At 40.0% G+C, this 16410-nt stretch overlaps 1 protein-coding gene across 3 annotated transcripts in view; it reads left to right on the top strand.

The window, feature by feature from the left end:
* The first annotated feature begins 250 nt into the window (after nucleotides 1-250).
* The window catches only part of LOC133492097 (cilia- and flagella-associated protein 54-like), a 20855-nt gene continuing 4695 nt past the window's right edge, over nucleotides 251-16410 (top strand). Inside the window, exons 1-43 of one of the 3 annotated variants that reach the window (XM_061804046.1) lie at nucleotides 251-474; nucleotides 1613-1718; nucleotides 1797-1946; nucleotides 2069-2234; nucleotides 2332-2390; nucleotides 2507-2650; nucleotides 2815-2934; nucleotides 3150-3251; nucleotides 3684-3876; nucleotides 3960-4058; nucleotides 4166-4278; nucleotides 4372-4477; nucleotides 4893-4969; nucleotides 5163-5282; nucleotides 5380-5506; nucleotides 5605-5660; nucleotides 6400-6528; nucleotides 6645-6825; nucleotides 6897-7030; nucleotides 7794-7991; nucleotides 8080-8172; nucleotides 8246-8434; nucleotides 8546-8664; nucleotides 8735-8882; nucleotides 9037-9192; nucleotides 9266-9388; nucleotides 9552-9674; nucleotides 9802-9922; nucleotides 10379-10468; nucleotides 10555-10681; nucleotides 10824-10926; nucleotides 11006-11119; nucleotides 11327-11400; nucleotides 12023-12220; nucleotides 12956-13122; nucleotides 13196-13320; nucleotides 13595-13804; nucleotides 13898-14094; nucleotides 14285-14420; nucleotides 14514-14631; nucleotides 14708-15061; nucleotides 15918-16005; nucleotides 16178-16348. In XM_061804046.1, coding sequence (XP_061660030.1) covers nucleotides 320-474; nucleotides 1613-1718; nucleotides 1797-1946; nucleotides 2069-2234; nucleotides 2332-2390; nucleotides 2507-2650; nucleotides 2815-2934; nucleotides 3150-3251; nucleotides 3684-3876; nucleotides 3960-4058; nucleotides 4166-4278; nucleotides 4372-4477; nucleotides 4893-4969; nucleotides 5163-5282; nucleotides 5380-5506; nucleotides 5605-5660; nucleotides 6400-6528; nucleotides 6645-6825; nucleotides 6897-7030; nucleotides 7794-7991; nucleotides 8080-8172; nucleotides 8246-8434; nucleotides 8546-8664; nucleotides 8735-8882; nucleotides 9037-9192; nucleotides 9266-9388; nucleotides 9552-9674; nucleotides 9802-9922; nucleotides 10379-10468; nucleotides 10555-10681; nucleotides 10824-10926; nucleotides 11006-11119; nucleotides 11327-11400; nucleotides 12023-12220; nucleotides 12956-13122; nucleotides 13196-13320; nucleotides 13595-13804; nucleotides 13898-14094; nucleotides 14285-14420; nucleotides 14514-14631; nucleotides 14708-15061; nucleotides 15918-16005; nucleotides 16178-16348 — 5879 coding nt within the window. In that variant the 5' untranslated portion in view covers nucleotides 251-319. Of the gene's footprint in view, nucleotides 475-1612; nucleotides 1719-1796; nucleotides 1947-2068; nucleotides 2235-2331; nucleotides 2391-2506; nucleotides 2651-2814; nucleotides 2935-3149; nucleotides 3252-3683; nucleotides 3877-3959; nucleotides 4059-4165; nucleotides 4279-4350; nucleotides 4478-4892; nucleotides 4970-5162; nucleotides 5283-5379; nucleotides 5507-5604; nucleotides 5661-6399; nucleotides 6529-6644; nucleotides 6826-6896; nucleotides 7031-7793; nucleotides 7992-8079; nucleotides 8173-8245; nucleotides 8435-8545; nucleotides 8665-8734; nucleotides 8883-9036; nucleotides 9193-9265; nucleotides 9389-9551; nucleotides 9675-9801; nucleotides 9923-10378; nucleotides 10469-10554; nucleotides 10682-10823; nucleotides 10927-11005; nucleotides 11120-11326; nucleotides 11401-12022; nucleotides 12221-12955; nucleotides 13123-13195; nucleotides 13321-13594; nucleotides 13805-13897; nucleotides 14095-14284; nucleotides 14421-14513; nucleotides 14632-14707; nucleotides 15062-15917; nucleotides 16006-16177; nucleotides 16349-16410 lie in introns of those variants that run through there. The other 2 variants (XM_061804045.1, XM_061804047.1) reach the window with 2 other exon arrangements.

Raw genomic sequence — 16410 nt, 5'->3', positions numbered from 1 at the left:
ATGGCTTCCACCAACCTCCATGTCATTGTTCAAGAGCAAAGGTTCACATATCTACAATCCTTTAAAAGGGTCCTAAAGGGACCTAAGGAGACGTGTGTGACCAAACAAAATAAATACACGCACTGTATTCATCATACTCTACTGGATTAATGTCGTTTTATCTCCACAGAAGCAATTGGGAAATTGGAAATGTAAAAATTCCGACATTCCCCGATAACTTGAACGCATCACTTTCAAGTGTCTGGTTTATTTAGCGTCGCACTTGTTACCATGGTGAAACGTCTCGTCTCGCACTCGTTGGCTGTTCAAGATTACTATTATGGCCTCGATGGATTTACCAGCGACCTATTACGGCAAAGTTGACAAAAGAAACCCGGTCATTGTCTCTTTTGAGCGAGACATTAACTCGTTTATGACCGTGATGAAACGAGTGGCGTCGTCCACCTTCCAGGACAACGTCTCTTATTTTAAAGGGTAAGTTAGCTAGTTTGGTAACAGGAAAAAAAAAATCACATAACTAAAATGGAACTTTTTTTTTTCTTGATTTTAATTTCTTACTTATTCGAAACTAAGTTATAAATAGTTTAAACAAACAAATGTTTTGCTTGTATTGGTATCTATGAGTAATATCAACGACTCCTGAGTCTTGTAAAGGGAGAAATTTGAAGTATTCGGCTTGAGGATTTATTTTAGCTGATGTACAATCCCAATACACGAAACACAATTTTCATCATGCATCCTTTTTCTGAACCTATGGATTGTATGGTTACAAGCAAAATTGGAAAATTATTTTGGATATGTAGTTGATTACAATTACAAGTAACCCTGAAAATGTATTAGTTGTGTAAATATTTCAATTACTTTCTCAACGTAATATAACTAAATATATTTTTAACAGGAGGTAGATTAACTGCTTAGTTAATGACAACTGAGGATGACGAAATGTAAACATGAAAAATGTGGAAGACATGTTACCATGTTGACCACATTACAAATAATAAAAATAAACATGCATTATACTCATGTAGCGCTTTTCTAGACACTCGCGCTTTAAATTTCATGCATTATTCATTCACTCTCCAGTTCACCATGGTAGTGGTAAGATATTAGTGTAGCTACAGCTGCCCTGGGGCAGTCTGATGATACAGCTACGCCCCTTCAACCACCACCAAACATCTAACCACATTCATTTGTCGGCAGTCTCTTTGTCTTGCCCAGAACACGATGATGACCTGCGCCCAGGCGGGTATTTGGACCAGTGACCTTTTCGGTTGCCCACCGTCCAATGTGCACAATTTGTGTACGAGGAGAGTGAGAGTATGAGATTAACCTTTTCACAATCGCCGACAAACTAATACAGCACAGCAAGGTGGTGCTCTGAGGTCACATCTGGAAAAAAACTGAAAGTGTAATCATAGTAGTTTCCCCCCCCAAAAAAACAACTAATGTACTCATACATTTTCGTACTGTTATGGATGACAATCACAATCATTTTGTATTTAAATGATCTAATTATTTACTCCCCAATTAGGGAGTGAAACCGTGATCATGAGGTGCCCTGTTAGCACTGTTATCATGTTGTTGAATGTTTTGTTTGAAATAACTTTGGAAGGATTACACTGCTGGCTGAGATCTGGAGAAACTTCAAACCTCGTCTGCCTTTTAAATTGTACCAGGAGCGCATGTTACAGATTGGAGATTTTCTCACTGGATTGAAGGTAAGTGTCAAATTGTCTGTATTGAGGGGGTTCGTTTGTTTACATGTTTTCTTAAATGTATGTCTCTTGTTTGGGCAGTTGTACCAGACGGCTTTGTCGCAAGGCTACAGTCTGCACCTGCTTCAGTTTTGCTCAACTAGTATAACCGACATCACAGATGTTGACCACTTTGTCAAGTGCTTTTTTCCAGATGGTTTTGACACAGACCAAGATGTCTTTATCATGAAGGTATTTTTTTGTTGTATTTTGTTCGTTTTTCTTCCTTGCCACTACAAAGGGAGTCATGCAAAGTCATTTCTGTTAATTGTATTACTTTTTTTGTGTGTCCTGGTCTGTGTGTGTGCCGGTAGGTCCGTTCAATGCTGGGCTGTGCGCTGTGTATATTTGAGTTGGAGAAAAGGCCCATGGTCCTCAGCCAGAAGGGGCTTTCGAAACTGCTGCATGTGCTGAACTTCATCAGGATAATGATGCAGGCTTTTCAGCAGAACAAGCACCTCTGCTGGATTATTTATAATGGTGAATTATTTCAATTTTGATTTTTGTCCAGCATGTTCTTTTGGTGCGCCACATTATTTCAAAATTATTTTTTTTCTTCCATACTCGCCTTTTACAGGCACGTTGCATATCTTCAAAATGTGTAGCTACCTGATGGCGTTGAATCATAGTGCAAAGGTATGCAGGTTGAGATGTGTCGAACCCATAAAACTCACATTTCACCTCAAACGTCATGTTGTAATATAATTGGAAATCCGTTTTACTCCTTGTTTTCCTTTTGTGAACCCTTCAAGGCATTGGAGTACCTTCTATGGGCGACCCTGTCTTTGGAGTCAACCATGCCTGTCATGACTGTTAAACATCTGCCATGGCTTGTGAGACTCTACTGTGCTGTCTGTCACTGTTACTATGACAACCAAGCTTCTCTACAGGCAGAGGTGAAACCTACTTGTCATTCTGTTCAGACACTTAAATGAGAACTCAGGACCAACCTGACCTTAAGCCTCAACTATCTTCATCAGTGTTGAAATTAAGTAAAAAGGAATGTCTATCAAGAGTAATTCTTAAAATTTTCCACTCCCATGTTTTTAAATGCTTATAGGAATTTGCCCGGAGAGCACTTGGAAAAATCAATGACCTTGCAGAGCAAGAGAAGGATAAGGAGAATAGTGGTCCTTCAAACAAAGAGACTCAAATGGCCTTCAGAGAAGCCTCCATCAAGGCATTAGACTATTTTTTTTTTAAAGACTGTAATGTCATACTACTTTGCTACAATAATATACTTTAATATCAGCAGGCATTTAAAGGATGAAAGGCACATTTTGTTGCATATCTTTTTGTCATTTTAACCACTACCTTTTGTTTTCCTTCCGGACTCAAAATTATTGTTTGCAGTAAAGTGGAAACCATTTTAAGCAAAAATGTTTTTTCTTCCAGCTGGCTGCCATGATGTTCAAGCGGGCTGTGTTTGAGACCAGGAGAAAACCCAAACACATGATTACAATCAAGAGCAAAACCACTCTAAAGGACTTTCCAAATGTAAAGAAAGCTTTTAAAAAACACTACTCTGTGGATGCTGCTGATGTGATTTTAAAGCAACATTCAGCAAAGAGACTAATTTGTGTGTTTGAGTTTAAAATTTATATTGTTTCTTGGTTTGCAAAGGGGTGAACCATTTTATGAAAGTTGACAGTAAATTTGGTAGTCCACCTATAAAAAGACGATCTTCATTTTTGTGTCTTCACATAAACTCCCATTAGTTCCCATTCAAAGATTCCAACTTTGAAAAGTCCTCAAAGTTTGCAAGCATAATTTCTGATGTAGTTGTTGTCAATAAATAGTCCTGATTGTTTTTACAGTTTTTGTCTTGTTCGTGTCACCATTTGCCGAATAGGGCAACAAAGACATTTAATTGTCTTAGGTTTGTTACTGTTAGGCACTCCGACCTACAATGATCTAAATGTTCTGTAGATACCGTGGCCTCGTAATGCCACAGAGCGAATGCTGATGGGCCTCTTTGACAGCAGTGCGGCACAATTCTTGGGCATCTGTGAAGCACTTTGGGACAGCTCCATGCGCCCGCTGCAGGCAAGGCTGCCGGAAGAGCTGGAGCTGCAGGAGGTGGTCCTAGAGCTCTTCGCCTCTGGTATCAGTATATTATCTGGTCAGTAGAACTAACAATTTAAATCACAAGTCATCAAGAGAAAATGTTGGTGGTCATATAACGGGAATTTACGTTTTGTCAAGGAGTGGCTACGACCAGTGATCAGAAACGTCAAGAACAGTCTTCCGTACCGCTCAGTGCACTGTCCAAAACATCAACTCTGATGGAATTAGCTGTTGCAGGTAAATTTATTGTCAAATTTATGTCTTTTTTTTTGTCCATTGTCATTCACTTTCAACACCCTATGATGAGTTTCTTGAATGTGATGTGATGTGTCACCTTGCTGCAGGAGAACACAAGGTGCCTGTCACTACCGCCGTCAGGTTTATCAAATTGATGATTCAGTACAAGCAACCGGACGCTTTCGCGGAACATTCGCGATTGATGCTGCAGATTTTGACTGTGAGTTCTTGTTTGCTTGTCCTGTTTAATAGAAAAGTAGAGGAAATTCACGTTATCAAAGTCTTCTTAAAGGATGCTGTCTGTGTCTGTCAGGTTGTGGAAGGGCCTGCATTCAGGAAGGCAGAATTTGAGCTCGGCTTGATCAATGGTTTCAGCACACTGAAATCCTCCCATAGAAGGCGGCTGAGAGACGACTTTGGTAGTAGAAACTATTACTAGTACAGTATTTCCAACCTTTAATGAGCAAAAAAATTATGGACCATTTCACGAAATTGCTTCTATTTGCATCTTTTTTTTTTTTTTTTGGTTAAGGCAAGTGTCCTGAAAAATGTGTCAGATTTCTGTCCACACGTTCGAGGCTTTAAAATGAAATATAGGTTTATGTATGACAATCTTTTTTTTGTTTACACATTTGTGTTATGCCTTATCCCAGCAATACGTTCAATATTATTGCCCTACTGTAGCGCATTACCTGAGTTGTTTTTGGGGCACCCCCCGGCCCTTTTGGGAGTTTGGGTTTTCTGACCAAATCATGGTTTTCTAGCAAACTCATTTCTGATGATTGAGTTGGATTCAAACCACAACATGGTCTTGTTCATCAATGTTTTTGACAGACCGGTACAGGGGGCCGCTAGATTGCATCATTGGCCTGACAGAGACTCTGCACAAGGCAGTTTGTGATTCTGTTCCTGTAAGTTTAGATTACATTATATCAATGTTTATATTACATCATATTAATGTTTTGTTTTTGGCATCTTCTAAAAAAACATGACATTCAGCTGTTGATTGTGGAGATGAGCCTGATGTGTTGTATATATGTGTAGGATGTAGGATTTGAAAGGCTTCAGACAAAGAGCATGAAATGCGGATGTGTTGTTTTATAGGAGGCGCAGCCGGATATAGAGCTAGTTTGGGATGTTTTGCTCTTTCTGTGGGGAAAGCTGAAGCTGGCGATGCTGATGGATCAGATGAATAATCCAGAATTCACACAGGACCACGACAAGGTAAAACATGAACTGCAACGGTGTTTATAAACCGTTGCTGTTTGATATATTTTTACTTGATGCATGCAGCTAGCTATTTCTCCCTTTGCCAATGCAGTGGGCGTGGTGCCTATCCATGCAGTGTGAGGTGGCCTTTGCCTGTGACCTGGCAACGGTTGACTGCATAAAGACAGCAGAGATGATCCACAGCTTGGTTTTATTGCTGGAGAGTGCAGCTGATCGGAGTAAGCATAGTGATCACACTTTTCTTGTTCTAAATCATGTTGCCTTTATACATTCATTATTGCATTTAACTTCTCAAACTTGTATTTGTTTGCCATAGTTCCACCTAAAGTCAAAGCTAGTAGTGAAAAGAAATATTGCTTCACTCTGCTTAAGGTATGTGAATTGAATATTACATAGCAATTAAAAAAAAATCTATAGTTCAAAATAGATAAGAACCTAGGAATACGAATTTAATCTGTTCTGTGAACTCATTCTCAAACTGAAACCTTTGCACACTGAGGTCATGTTTCCCTTTGAAATGAATGGAAATGCAATTAATTAATCCACTCCAGTTCCAGAACAATGCTTATCAAATTCTGACCACTATGAAGTTAAAAATGAATGCTGCAACATTTCAGCTGAGCTTTTTGTGTTGCTTTTTTGGATGAAGTTTTAGTCATTTTAGGCAAAAAGTATAATAGAATCATACAGACAAATTTCAGTAATAGAGACTAATACTTATTCTTCTATTACTGTAATTGGCTCAGTTAAATGCTGTTATATTAGTTATTTTTCATTGTGTAAAGTTTCTTTTGGCTTGTCCCGTTAGGTTCGCCACAGCGTGACATCTCAGATGGACGCTCATATTTGTTTGGCACAGTTTTTTTACGCACTTGGCATCAAACTGTTGAAGCTTCTTCTTTGATGAATTCGTCAATATTTGACAGGGTGCTTCTTATTATGAAGTGAGTTCAATTGAACTCACTGACCACTATACATCGCTCGTATCTCAAGTTGGCGCTTGAAAGTTAGAGCAAAATAAATCGTCAGAATCTCCAACACTTGTAAGTTGGGTCACCTGTAGCTCGAGGCACCAGTGCATAAACTGCTGCGGATTTTTGTGTGTTTGCAGGGGTCACGTACAGAACTTCTTCAGAAAGTCTGCATGGTCATTGAAAAAGGTTTTGAGGCTCTGGTCAAGCGAGTGGTCACGCTGATGCCCCAAGATGGCTCAGCACCCCCTGACATTACTTATTTGCTGGTACATACTACCGTATGAGATTTCTGTATTCATTTTATGTTTTTTTTTTTTTACTTTTACGAAGGCTCTTATCTTTGTATTTGGGTGCTGTGAATTTCCTCTCGTACTTTCTGAAGAGGCAAGATGGAAACGGAGAGAATGAAATCACAGAGAAGCAAAAGGAAGAAATAGAATCAGATGTTAAAAAGGATCGATCCAATCAGTCTACACATACAGCTATGCTTGCGATCGACATTCTTCTTGAACTGGACATCATCCACCATCGGGCATCTCTCAAGTTAATGCAATTAAGTGCAGGTAAGCCCCTTATGCTACATTGCTAAATAACTAAAATATGTGGAGATGCTAATAGCGTTTAATCTTTCCAGTGACGGAATCTGATCTCTTGGACAAGATCAAGAAGAACAAAGTGTCCAAAGCACTTTTTCTGATCCAGAAGGCCTTGCTTTTGTATGATGGAAGGACGTCAAATGACTGCAGTGTGACCAGGAGTCTACTAGAGGTTGTATGCAAAAAAGGTTTCCGGAATACTCTCAGAAAATATATATTTTATTTTCATATTCGGCTTTTGGGTGAAATTTCAGTACAAACATAAAAGTCACTATAACCTTTGCACGTTTGCTTCATTATAACTTCTATAAAGTTTTAAATGCACGCGTTCAATGCTTCTGTAGTTATGGTGTGTTTTTGTGTATTGTTGCAAAACTTGCCGTTCTCTAAGAAGGAGCTGAATAAATGTCTTGATTTACATATATTCAGTAATTGAACAGCCCTCCTTGTGATGCTGTTTTGTTTTCATAAAACCAATACAGCAACTAACAATTGATCAACAAGCTGTACCTGAGCACTGCGATATATCAAACAGGATCCTCTCGGAAATGGCAACTGAGCTGAGTGTCACAGAGCATTATCAGCGAACGCAAGAATCAGAGCGACTGGAACAGTCACACAAAGGCGCAGAAGTGGAAATCCTTTGAAATTCATTGGTTGATTCAATGATCAAACCCGACCCTAAGATGAAAAGTTGTGTGGAAAAATCGTGATGTATTGAACACTTGGACATGTCCATGTAAAAGTTAAGAAAAAGTTAAATTCACCTGCAAAGGTTGAAGTGCATTGTAGGTTCCAAAACAGAAATTCCACGTGGACATTGTTAACTTTTTGAAATCCTGTATATAATTTACAGTAATAATAATAAGGATTCATTTCACTCTGCATCCAGATACGTATTTACAATAATATCAAATTTTTATCATGTTCACCAGGAAGCCTGTGTTTTAACCGAGAAGGCAGCAACAGAAGAGAGAAAACTGTACATTGCCAACAACCCAAAGTTTGCACTTGAAAATAAAAGCAAAGTAATGAAGGAGGAAAAGGAAATCCCTCCACCTCGTCCCGTCCTAATCTCCCGCACTAACCGCTCCTTAACCTTCGCTCCTGCCCCGTACCACATGGAAGAACAAGTAGGTCTCATCTTCATTTTTTTGTGAAGTTATCGAGCACATCAGTAACACATGGATCTCAAGTTATTTCCTTCCTACATCGAACAAGGTGTGCTGGTACCAACTGTGTGGACGCCCAGCTGAGGGTATCGACCTGAAAGTCCGCCTCGGAGACTGCAGCCTGGCAGGAACTGGAAATTTGGTGTGGATTTATTCAAAATGGTGTGATCTAAGACTTGATATGTTCCCATGCTAACAATACAAATTGTTTTCAGGTACCAGCAATATGTGGTGAGTGGCAGCTGAAGGTGGAGAGGCTGGAACCGAACCAGAAGTATGTTTTTGCCCTAGCGGCATACAACTGCCAAGGAAGGTTACTGGGCAATGCCATTGGCGCCTCGACCTTCCCACTGATGACCTCCATGCCGCAGTCATTGCTTTCCTCGTGGGCTCACATAGCACAGGTACACTTTGCTTTCATGAGGATCTCCATACATTTAAATACTGTGCTGTCACATTGTCTTCTCATGAAATGATGAAAGTAATGTTTTTTTTGTGTGTGTGTGTTTTCTCAGATAGCATTTCAAACCAAGCAGTTTGACTTTGCAAAGAGAGCCTGCAAGGAATTATGGAGCCATTTTACCCTTCCTGGGAGTGGGCCTGACAGAACACAGGATAGACTTTCTTCAACAGCGTGAGGAGCTCATAACTACTATCTAAAGTTTGTTCTTTGTTCATCTCATTCTTCTCTATTCTCATTAAAGACTGCATATGAAGTATCTGCAATGCTCGTCTCCACTCCTGTGTCAGCTCTTCCTCACATCCATCTTCATTGAGACAGATATCAACATTCGGCAGCAGTCACTCCTCTGCGACTCAGGCAGCATTTGTGGACTCTTTGTCTGGAAACAGGTGTGTATATTTTTTTTGCCCGGGTCATTCACTTCAGCGCAAGAAATCAAATCTGTTTTAGCAGTAAAAGCAGTTATTTGTTTGAGGAAATGCAATCTTCTCTGCACCGCCCATGGGTTTAAATACTCAATATTTGCCTGTTTGATGTACACAGGAAGCCAGACTAGCTGAATGTGAACGATTGTTGGTAGCCATGGACTTGGCTATGTGGCTAAATGACAGCAGTTCTGCTGTTCAAGCTGTCGGAAGCTGTTATGGCCTTTTGCTTCCATTCATTTTCCATCAGATTCTTTGCGATCCAGCAATAAAGGTAAAAATCACTGAGACTCTCCATCCTTCCCAGTAATATTTAAACCAAATTCTTATTGTGTTACACTTTTCAGTTATTGTCCAAATGCTTAAATGTACTGAAAGAGAACGAAGCTCATCTCAAACAAAAATGGCCCAGAAAAACAGTGGAAAGTCTTATGCACATGATTGCCTGTATCACCAACTATCTCTCCAAGGTGGGTATGCATGTGTCTCAGCCCCTGTCAATAAATAATGGTCCTCCGCTCCGGCATCATCAAGAAACTACTGGAAATGCAAACAATGTTGAGTTCTGGATAATGAAGCTGTAACTTGGGGTTTTAGAGTCTAGTTTTGTCAGCAACTATCTTCTATGGCCAGGCATGGCGTGGACTGAAAGAGCATCAGAAGGCCTCTGTGGTGGTAGACTGTGGTTGTGCTCTTCTCCAAGACGTCTTTGAAGCCCAAGAGCGGTTCAGTAGACTTGCTCGCAAACGTGTGTCGGTAAAGATGAATGTTCTTTTTTTTAGGGGGATGGGGCTCTTAGTATTTCAAACTTACAGTCAAGTAATTACTTGCAACATTCACTGAAGCTTCCATTCTTTGTATTTTACTCTGTTATTGTTGTTAGTCAAAGATAGAGGATCCTGCTGCTGCAAAGGAAGAAATGAAAAAATATGTTCAACTGAAGGTACTGTATGGGAAGTTCAAGGAGGTCATCATGGTTGATGCAGATCCCAACAAAGTCAAAGGTAAAAAAAACCGATATTCAAATAAGAGCATTAAAGTTGAACGATCAAAGTGTTTGTGTTTCATAACAGTTTTTTCCCTGGGAAATAATAATAATAATCCAATGCTCTAATTTGTTCTACTCAAATTGATGCCATCATAGAACATCTGACGGTTCCAACAACCTTTCAATTCCAATTTCAACACTAGTAACGTTCATTCAGGAACGAAGAGAAGTAATTCAAGAAAACTAATAAAAGAAAATAATGAAGAATTAATCCCACAGCGTTTTTTAATTCATTTTGCATTATTCATTATATTGCCACTTTGTAATATGCACAAATGGTTTGCTCAAGAAAATGATTTCATTCCCATCTAAAATAAATAAACAAAATGAAAAAACATCATCGCGTAGCACAGCATGTCCCAGGAACATTCATATTGATATTCATAAATGTCCACTATGCATGGTTTCACAGAGAGTTCCCCCTCACTGAGCGGTTCTGAGGATGCTGCCACGCTGCGTGAGCGGATCTTCACTAGCAAGCTACAACATGCTTATCGAATCAGTAAGTAGTAAGTAAGCATTACAGTATATTCTGTTTAAAATCGACAATTCCTGAATTCGGCCACGTGTGGTTTGTGTTTTTTATAGTGATGCAGCTTGGCAACCATTCACATTTCATGGAAATTTCAGCATTACTACTTCAGAGAGCCTTGGAAGAAGGACACCTAGATCTTGTGCTGCAATGGGGTCAAACCATATTTGGATTTCTTGCCAGGCATGACTGAATCCAAACCATAGTTTTACCAAAATCTATTATTTTCGATTGCTGTCCTGACTTTAAACCAGATATACATTATAAAGATTTTACCTATTTTGTTCATTAAATAACAATTTGAAAATGGTTCTGTCTTTGCCAGGAGAGATGACGAAATGATTATGTCTGCCAAATGTTTGGAGAGAAACACGCCGCGTGATAAAGAAACTAATAAATCCACTGCTACAGAAGGTCAATCATCACAGGTAAAAGTACACATGGCTACAGAATGGGAATACATTGTGCCATGCATAATGGTCCACCCGGGCGATGTTTTCCTTCAAGTCCTTCAGGTACTCTACCAGAGGCCCTGGAGCCACTGGCAGCCATAAATGCCCGCCTGGCCATGGGACAGCTGAGCAGCCAATTGTCCCCTTAATTGTGGTACCTGAAAAAAATGTGAGGCACGTTTACAAACGGTTGTGAGTCCTACATTGTTCACCTGATTTAGATGTCAATACCCTCAAACTGAAGCAGTTAAAGAATATGATGTTTGTTCCATTGAAAATCCATCGTAGTGGTATTAAGAGCCAAAAAGATGAGAATTGTGTTGCTCTCCCAACATTTATGGACCTGTCTGTGTATAAAAAAAATATTTTATTGCAGAAGACAACAAAAAAGTCTCAGAAGAAACGGAAGAAACTTAGACGCGGTGCACTTCTGACAGCAAGAACTGTCAGGTAGACAACAGTATATACATATACAGTACAGTCCAAGTTTGAGGTATACACATACTGTGCAAAACATTTCAGTCTTGTGTCACTGTCTGAAGTCAAATCATACTAAACCTATCCTGTTTTTGGTCAGTCTGGATCACCAAAATTATTTAATTTTGTTAAATGCCACAATATTAAGAGAAAGAATTTCTTAGAGAATTTTACATTTTCTTCGAGGTCAAACATTTACATACATAGATTTTGGCAGTATCCTTTATTTTTAGTTTATTTTATTTAACTTCCTGACTGGTGTCTTGAGATGTTGCCTTGATTTCTTCATGTAGTGTTCTTTCTTCATGATACCGTCTATTTTATGAAGAGCTCCAGTTCCTGGTGCAGCAAAACAGCCCCACAACTTGATGCTAAACTTTTATTCTTGGAGAAAATAATAAAAAAATTTCAAAGAAATCCTCTCTCATTTTTGTACCATTCAACACAATTATTTAATTTTGGTGATCCCGATTAACCTGATTTGACTTCTATGTAAACGTCTTGCTTCAACTGTACAGTAAGTGTGTGTGAGATGTGTAATTGTGTCGATATACCGGTAATCTCGATGGAGTGCTCACTTTATTTCTCTCTTTAGGGAGTTGAAGGCTGTAGACCGTCTGATGACTTCAATGAATAATGTTGTGGAACGGCACTCAAGGAGGCTTCAGCTAAGAAGGAGGTGCTCCGAGGAAAGAGTGTGGCGGTCTCAGATCAATTTCAGCATCGCTCAGGCACATCTTGCATTGTTCGAAAAGGAGCTTCACCAATTGCATGAAGGATCCCTGCAATCAAGGTTCACACATATACCTCATACAAGCACCACTTACTTCCCGTTACCATATATTGCTAACCATGTGAGAGTGGTTAAAAGCTCAGTATCTCTGTAACAATGACAAAGATGACTATTATTATATTTCACATGCTTCATATATATTTTACTGACTTCCCCACAAGCTAAAGCAAATGACTCTCTAATTGTGCTTTCATCAATGGAATGGCATTCCAATATATGAAACAGTGCAGAGGATGAGTTATACATTGTGGTTGTCTACAACTCTACATGTGTTGTAGTATATTTTTATAAATGCTTATTATGTTATGTGGCGGCACGGTGGAGCAGCTGTGAAGCGTCGGCCTCACAGTTCTGAGGACCCGGGTTCAATCCCGGCCCTGCCTGTGTGGAGTTTGCATGTTCTCTCTGTGCTTGAGTGGGTTTTCTCTGGGCACCTCGGTTTCCTCCCACATCCCAAAAACATGCAACATTAATTGAACCCCCTAAATTGCTCCTAGGTGTGATTGTGAACGCGACTGCTGTCTCTCTCCATGTGCCCTGTAATTGGTTGGCGACCAGTTCAGGGTACGCCCTGCCTCCTGCCCGTTGACAACTGAGATGGGCTCCAGCACTTCCGCGACCGTTGTGAGGATAAGCGGCACAGAAAATGGATGGATTATTTTATGTAGCTCTTGTATTGTATGTATCTCATTGCATCCTGCAGGTACAAACAGAATTATGTTCTGTATGTTTCAGATACAGCCACTTGAATCCCTCAATCTTCTTTCTGGCCAACTCTGGTGTCCTTGTAAAAAAGAACATACAAGAACAACAAGCCACCACATGCGAAGATAGTTCAGAGAGAGACTCGTCACACTCTGATCTGTCAGATGATGCTTCCAGCAAAGACTGTGACAAAAATGGTACGTAAGATCACATTGAAACACACAAAGTGGAAAAAAAAAAAACATTGCCTCTGTCTTTTTTTTCTTGTAGAGGATAGTTCTGACAGTGAAGATAGTTGTGAGGAGGCAGAACACCACCCTCAAAAGCCTGAGCTGCTGACAAACTTGCCGTTGGACTCACTGGAGAAAGCTGCTTTACATCTACGCAGGGCCATGGTACGGTTTGTTAGTATACACAAGGGGCACATTTGATTTTTAAAATAGACACATCAGCCATGTCACTTGTTTATGAGGTAAAACAAACAAACAAACAAAATAACACTTGACAATGTAAATATTTTGTTGGCCAGACTCAAGAACAAATCATGTTATATCTGGTATTACTTTCCCCACCTCTGACATAAATCTAATTGCATTCACACAATGTAGTACAATATTTTTTGGGTGGTCCGTCATGCATTTGTTTGTTTGTTTTTCTTCTTTTTTTCAGGTATTAGCCCACCGTGGAGGTCACTGGACAAATTTGCAGAAAGTTTGTCACACTGTGTGGGAACAAAGCAACAGAATTATTGCATTAGAGCAGACAGCTTCTCAGCTTCAACCTCCCTTCCTGGTTACATCAGAAGAGTTGCACAACACCTTCAGCCCTCTATTAGTCCTTGCAACAGATCTTATCATGGACATGCTAAGCAGACTGGGAGTAAGTCACATACACAATAATAAATACAGTTTGCCATCCAATATTCCTTTTTAGGTCATCCAGTTTTAACTGCCTTTTTGTTATCACCTTAAGCTGTGGCATTTGTACAACAGCGTGACTGAGGAGGAACAAGAGTTCAGTCTCTGTTTTTCTGCCCCACTGGATGACTGCACCCAAGTGGACATGCGTTTTGTCCGCGATTTGGTGTTGCGCACTCTGGAGCTGCTCCATGACACTGGCAAATGGGAACGCCTGGCACATTTTGCCTTAATTTTCAACTCGTACACCCGGTAAATGTGAATGTAATGATCTGGTTTTAAGCACAAGAGGTCGAAAATGTGCCGAACAAAATGTTGTATTTGCACATTTTCTTTTGACAAATGTGCATCATACGGAGACGTGTTTGTAGTTTGACCCTTTATTTAGCTGAATAAAGAAACTAATAGAGAGAATAAATGTGAACGTGGCCTGTCATCCTAGAGAACGATACGCCTTGACAGTAACTCCCCTCTTGGCCCTCGCCCAGAGGAAGCTCCTTGAAAGGATTCGCACTCACGGAGAGTCAAAGGTCCCACAAAAACATCATGTCAAGACTCGCTGGGCCACTGGAAAAGAGGTAGCACATTTGCGTATCATCATTCAGGAAATTATTCTACCGCTTTTGAAAGGAACACATTCTGTGTGTGCTTTTTGCCTTTTTATGTTTTAGGTTACGTACAAGAGTTATGCAGGGTGCCAGCTGTTCAGTGGGTGGGTTCCTCGGCCTACCCACCAGTCGTCAAGCTCCGTGGTGAAGATCGCGCTGCCTGAAGAAACTGAGCTCATAGGTTAGAGTACCAACTGTAGCTAAATGCATGTTTTCAATTATGGGAGTCATGTTTTTGTGTTTTGTGTGTCACTAAGATGCAGAAATGAAGCGCTCCCAGCTCCTTGTGTGTGTTCCTCTGGATGTGGCGAACACATTGCACTTTTACCGTCAAGCCGTTGAAAGAATCCCGCATTGTCTCCAAGTATTCCGCTACTGCCGATCACTACTGCTGCTCCTACTGGCTCATACGCAACTGAGTTTTGAAACAGAGCAGTGCTGTGACATCACATCGGACCTGATTGACTTCAATCCCATACTTATGACAACACCAAACATTCAGCCTTGGGACCTGATTAATAAAGACTACATCACTCCAGACACTCTCTACAATCTCCCCGTCAGCCCCAACTACATGCCCCGAGTCATCTCTACATACTTTGCATCCACAGGTAAGAGCACAAAATACATGACAAGTACTAAGGGTTCCGATAAATGTGTGTTTCAGAAATTTCATTTAAGATGATGCTTTTAGCGGTTATGTTCTTCATATGTGGTACCTGAGCCTAAAGCAGATCCTTAATCAATGTAATACACCTCTTAATACCAACACATTGTGATAATAGAAACCATCAATAATATATGAAAAGGTATTGCAATACCACAAAACTGCATCAAATACTGTAATGCTATATCTTCTGGAGGAGTTCAGAATACATTTTTATCAAATACCGTGACAAAAACAAAAAAATATAAAATAGCCTACTCACCAGAGATGCAGATACTGTTAATTTAACGTATTACTGTGTGCAGATCGCTAAAAACGTTTTAACTGTCAATGTTTGCTGTCAGAAATCTCCCTCTGGCCAACCAATGAGTGGGCTGAAAAAGTTCATGAACTGGCCCTGCAAGGGGCATTTCAAATCTGATTGGTTAAAAAAAAAAAGTCCCATTGCTTGTGCAGTTTAGGTTACATCCAGCACTATTGATTGTGAAGGCTTTGGGCAGATTAGATTGACAGGGCGATACATAGAGCCTGAAAACATACACATACTGGAAGTATTTTAACTAGGAGAAACACTAAAAACAATAAAAACAATAGTAAGTAAGTAAGTTTCTTTCGACTTGTCCCTTTCGGGGTCGCCACAGCGTGTCATCTCAGATATTAGAAGTTATATATATGTAGGTCAGTACATCCCATAGTGTTAATTTATACCAGCAGAGAAAGCCCTGTTAGCCCTGATAGTCAGTGTTTAGAATCTGCTTCAGGCAAATTTGAGGTGTAATATATGTTTTCCTTACTTACAGAATATCTCCAGACTAACAACCAAGAATCCCTCAGTGTGTTTGCTCTGCATGAAATGGGAAACCTGCATTTCTATGACTTAAACACACGGTCAGAAATCTATTTTCTCTCCAGCCTGTGAATGTGCGCACACTGAAACAAGTCTTTTTTCATTTGAATCCTTGTCTATGCAATTACACTGGCCCAACGAGGTTAAAGAAGTTGACAGCTTTCCTTATTGTCCTGGATTTTGTTTTCTTCCTGTTTTTCATTCTACCTAAAGAATGGCAAATTCTTGCTGGAGTAAAGCTGTGGATGCTGCCTTACACAGCACAGCAGTAATTGATCATTGGGATTGGGTGTCATTTGGGGGTGGCACCCTGCAACAAACGCTGAGACAGGCTGGCATTTGGGGTTGTCTCCAGGCAGCCGTGATCACTGCTAAAATTGCGCAGTAGGTTCTAGTCCGATATATTAAAATGATTTGTGCTTCTTTTTTTTTTTTTTTGGGTGCTT

This window comes from Syngnathoides biaculeatus, chromosome 18 (assembly GCF_019802595.1).
Source record: "Syngnathoides biaculeatus isolate LvHL_M chromosome 18, ASM1980259v1, whole genome shotgun sequence".
Taxonomy (NCBI): Eukaryota; Metazoa; Chordata; class Actinopteri; order Syngnathiformes; family Syngnathidae; genus Syngnathoides; species Syngnathoides biaculeatus.
Note: the sequence above shows the minus strand (reverse complement) of the source record. Positions and strands in the feature narration are given on the sequence as shown.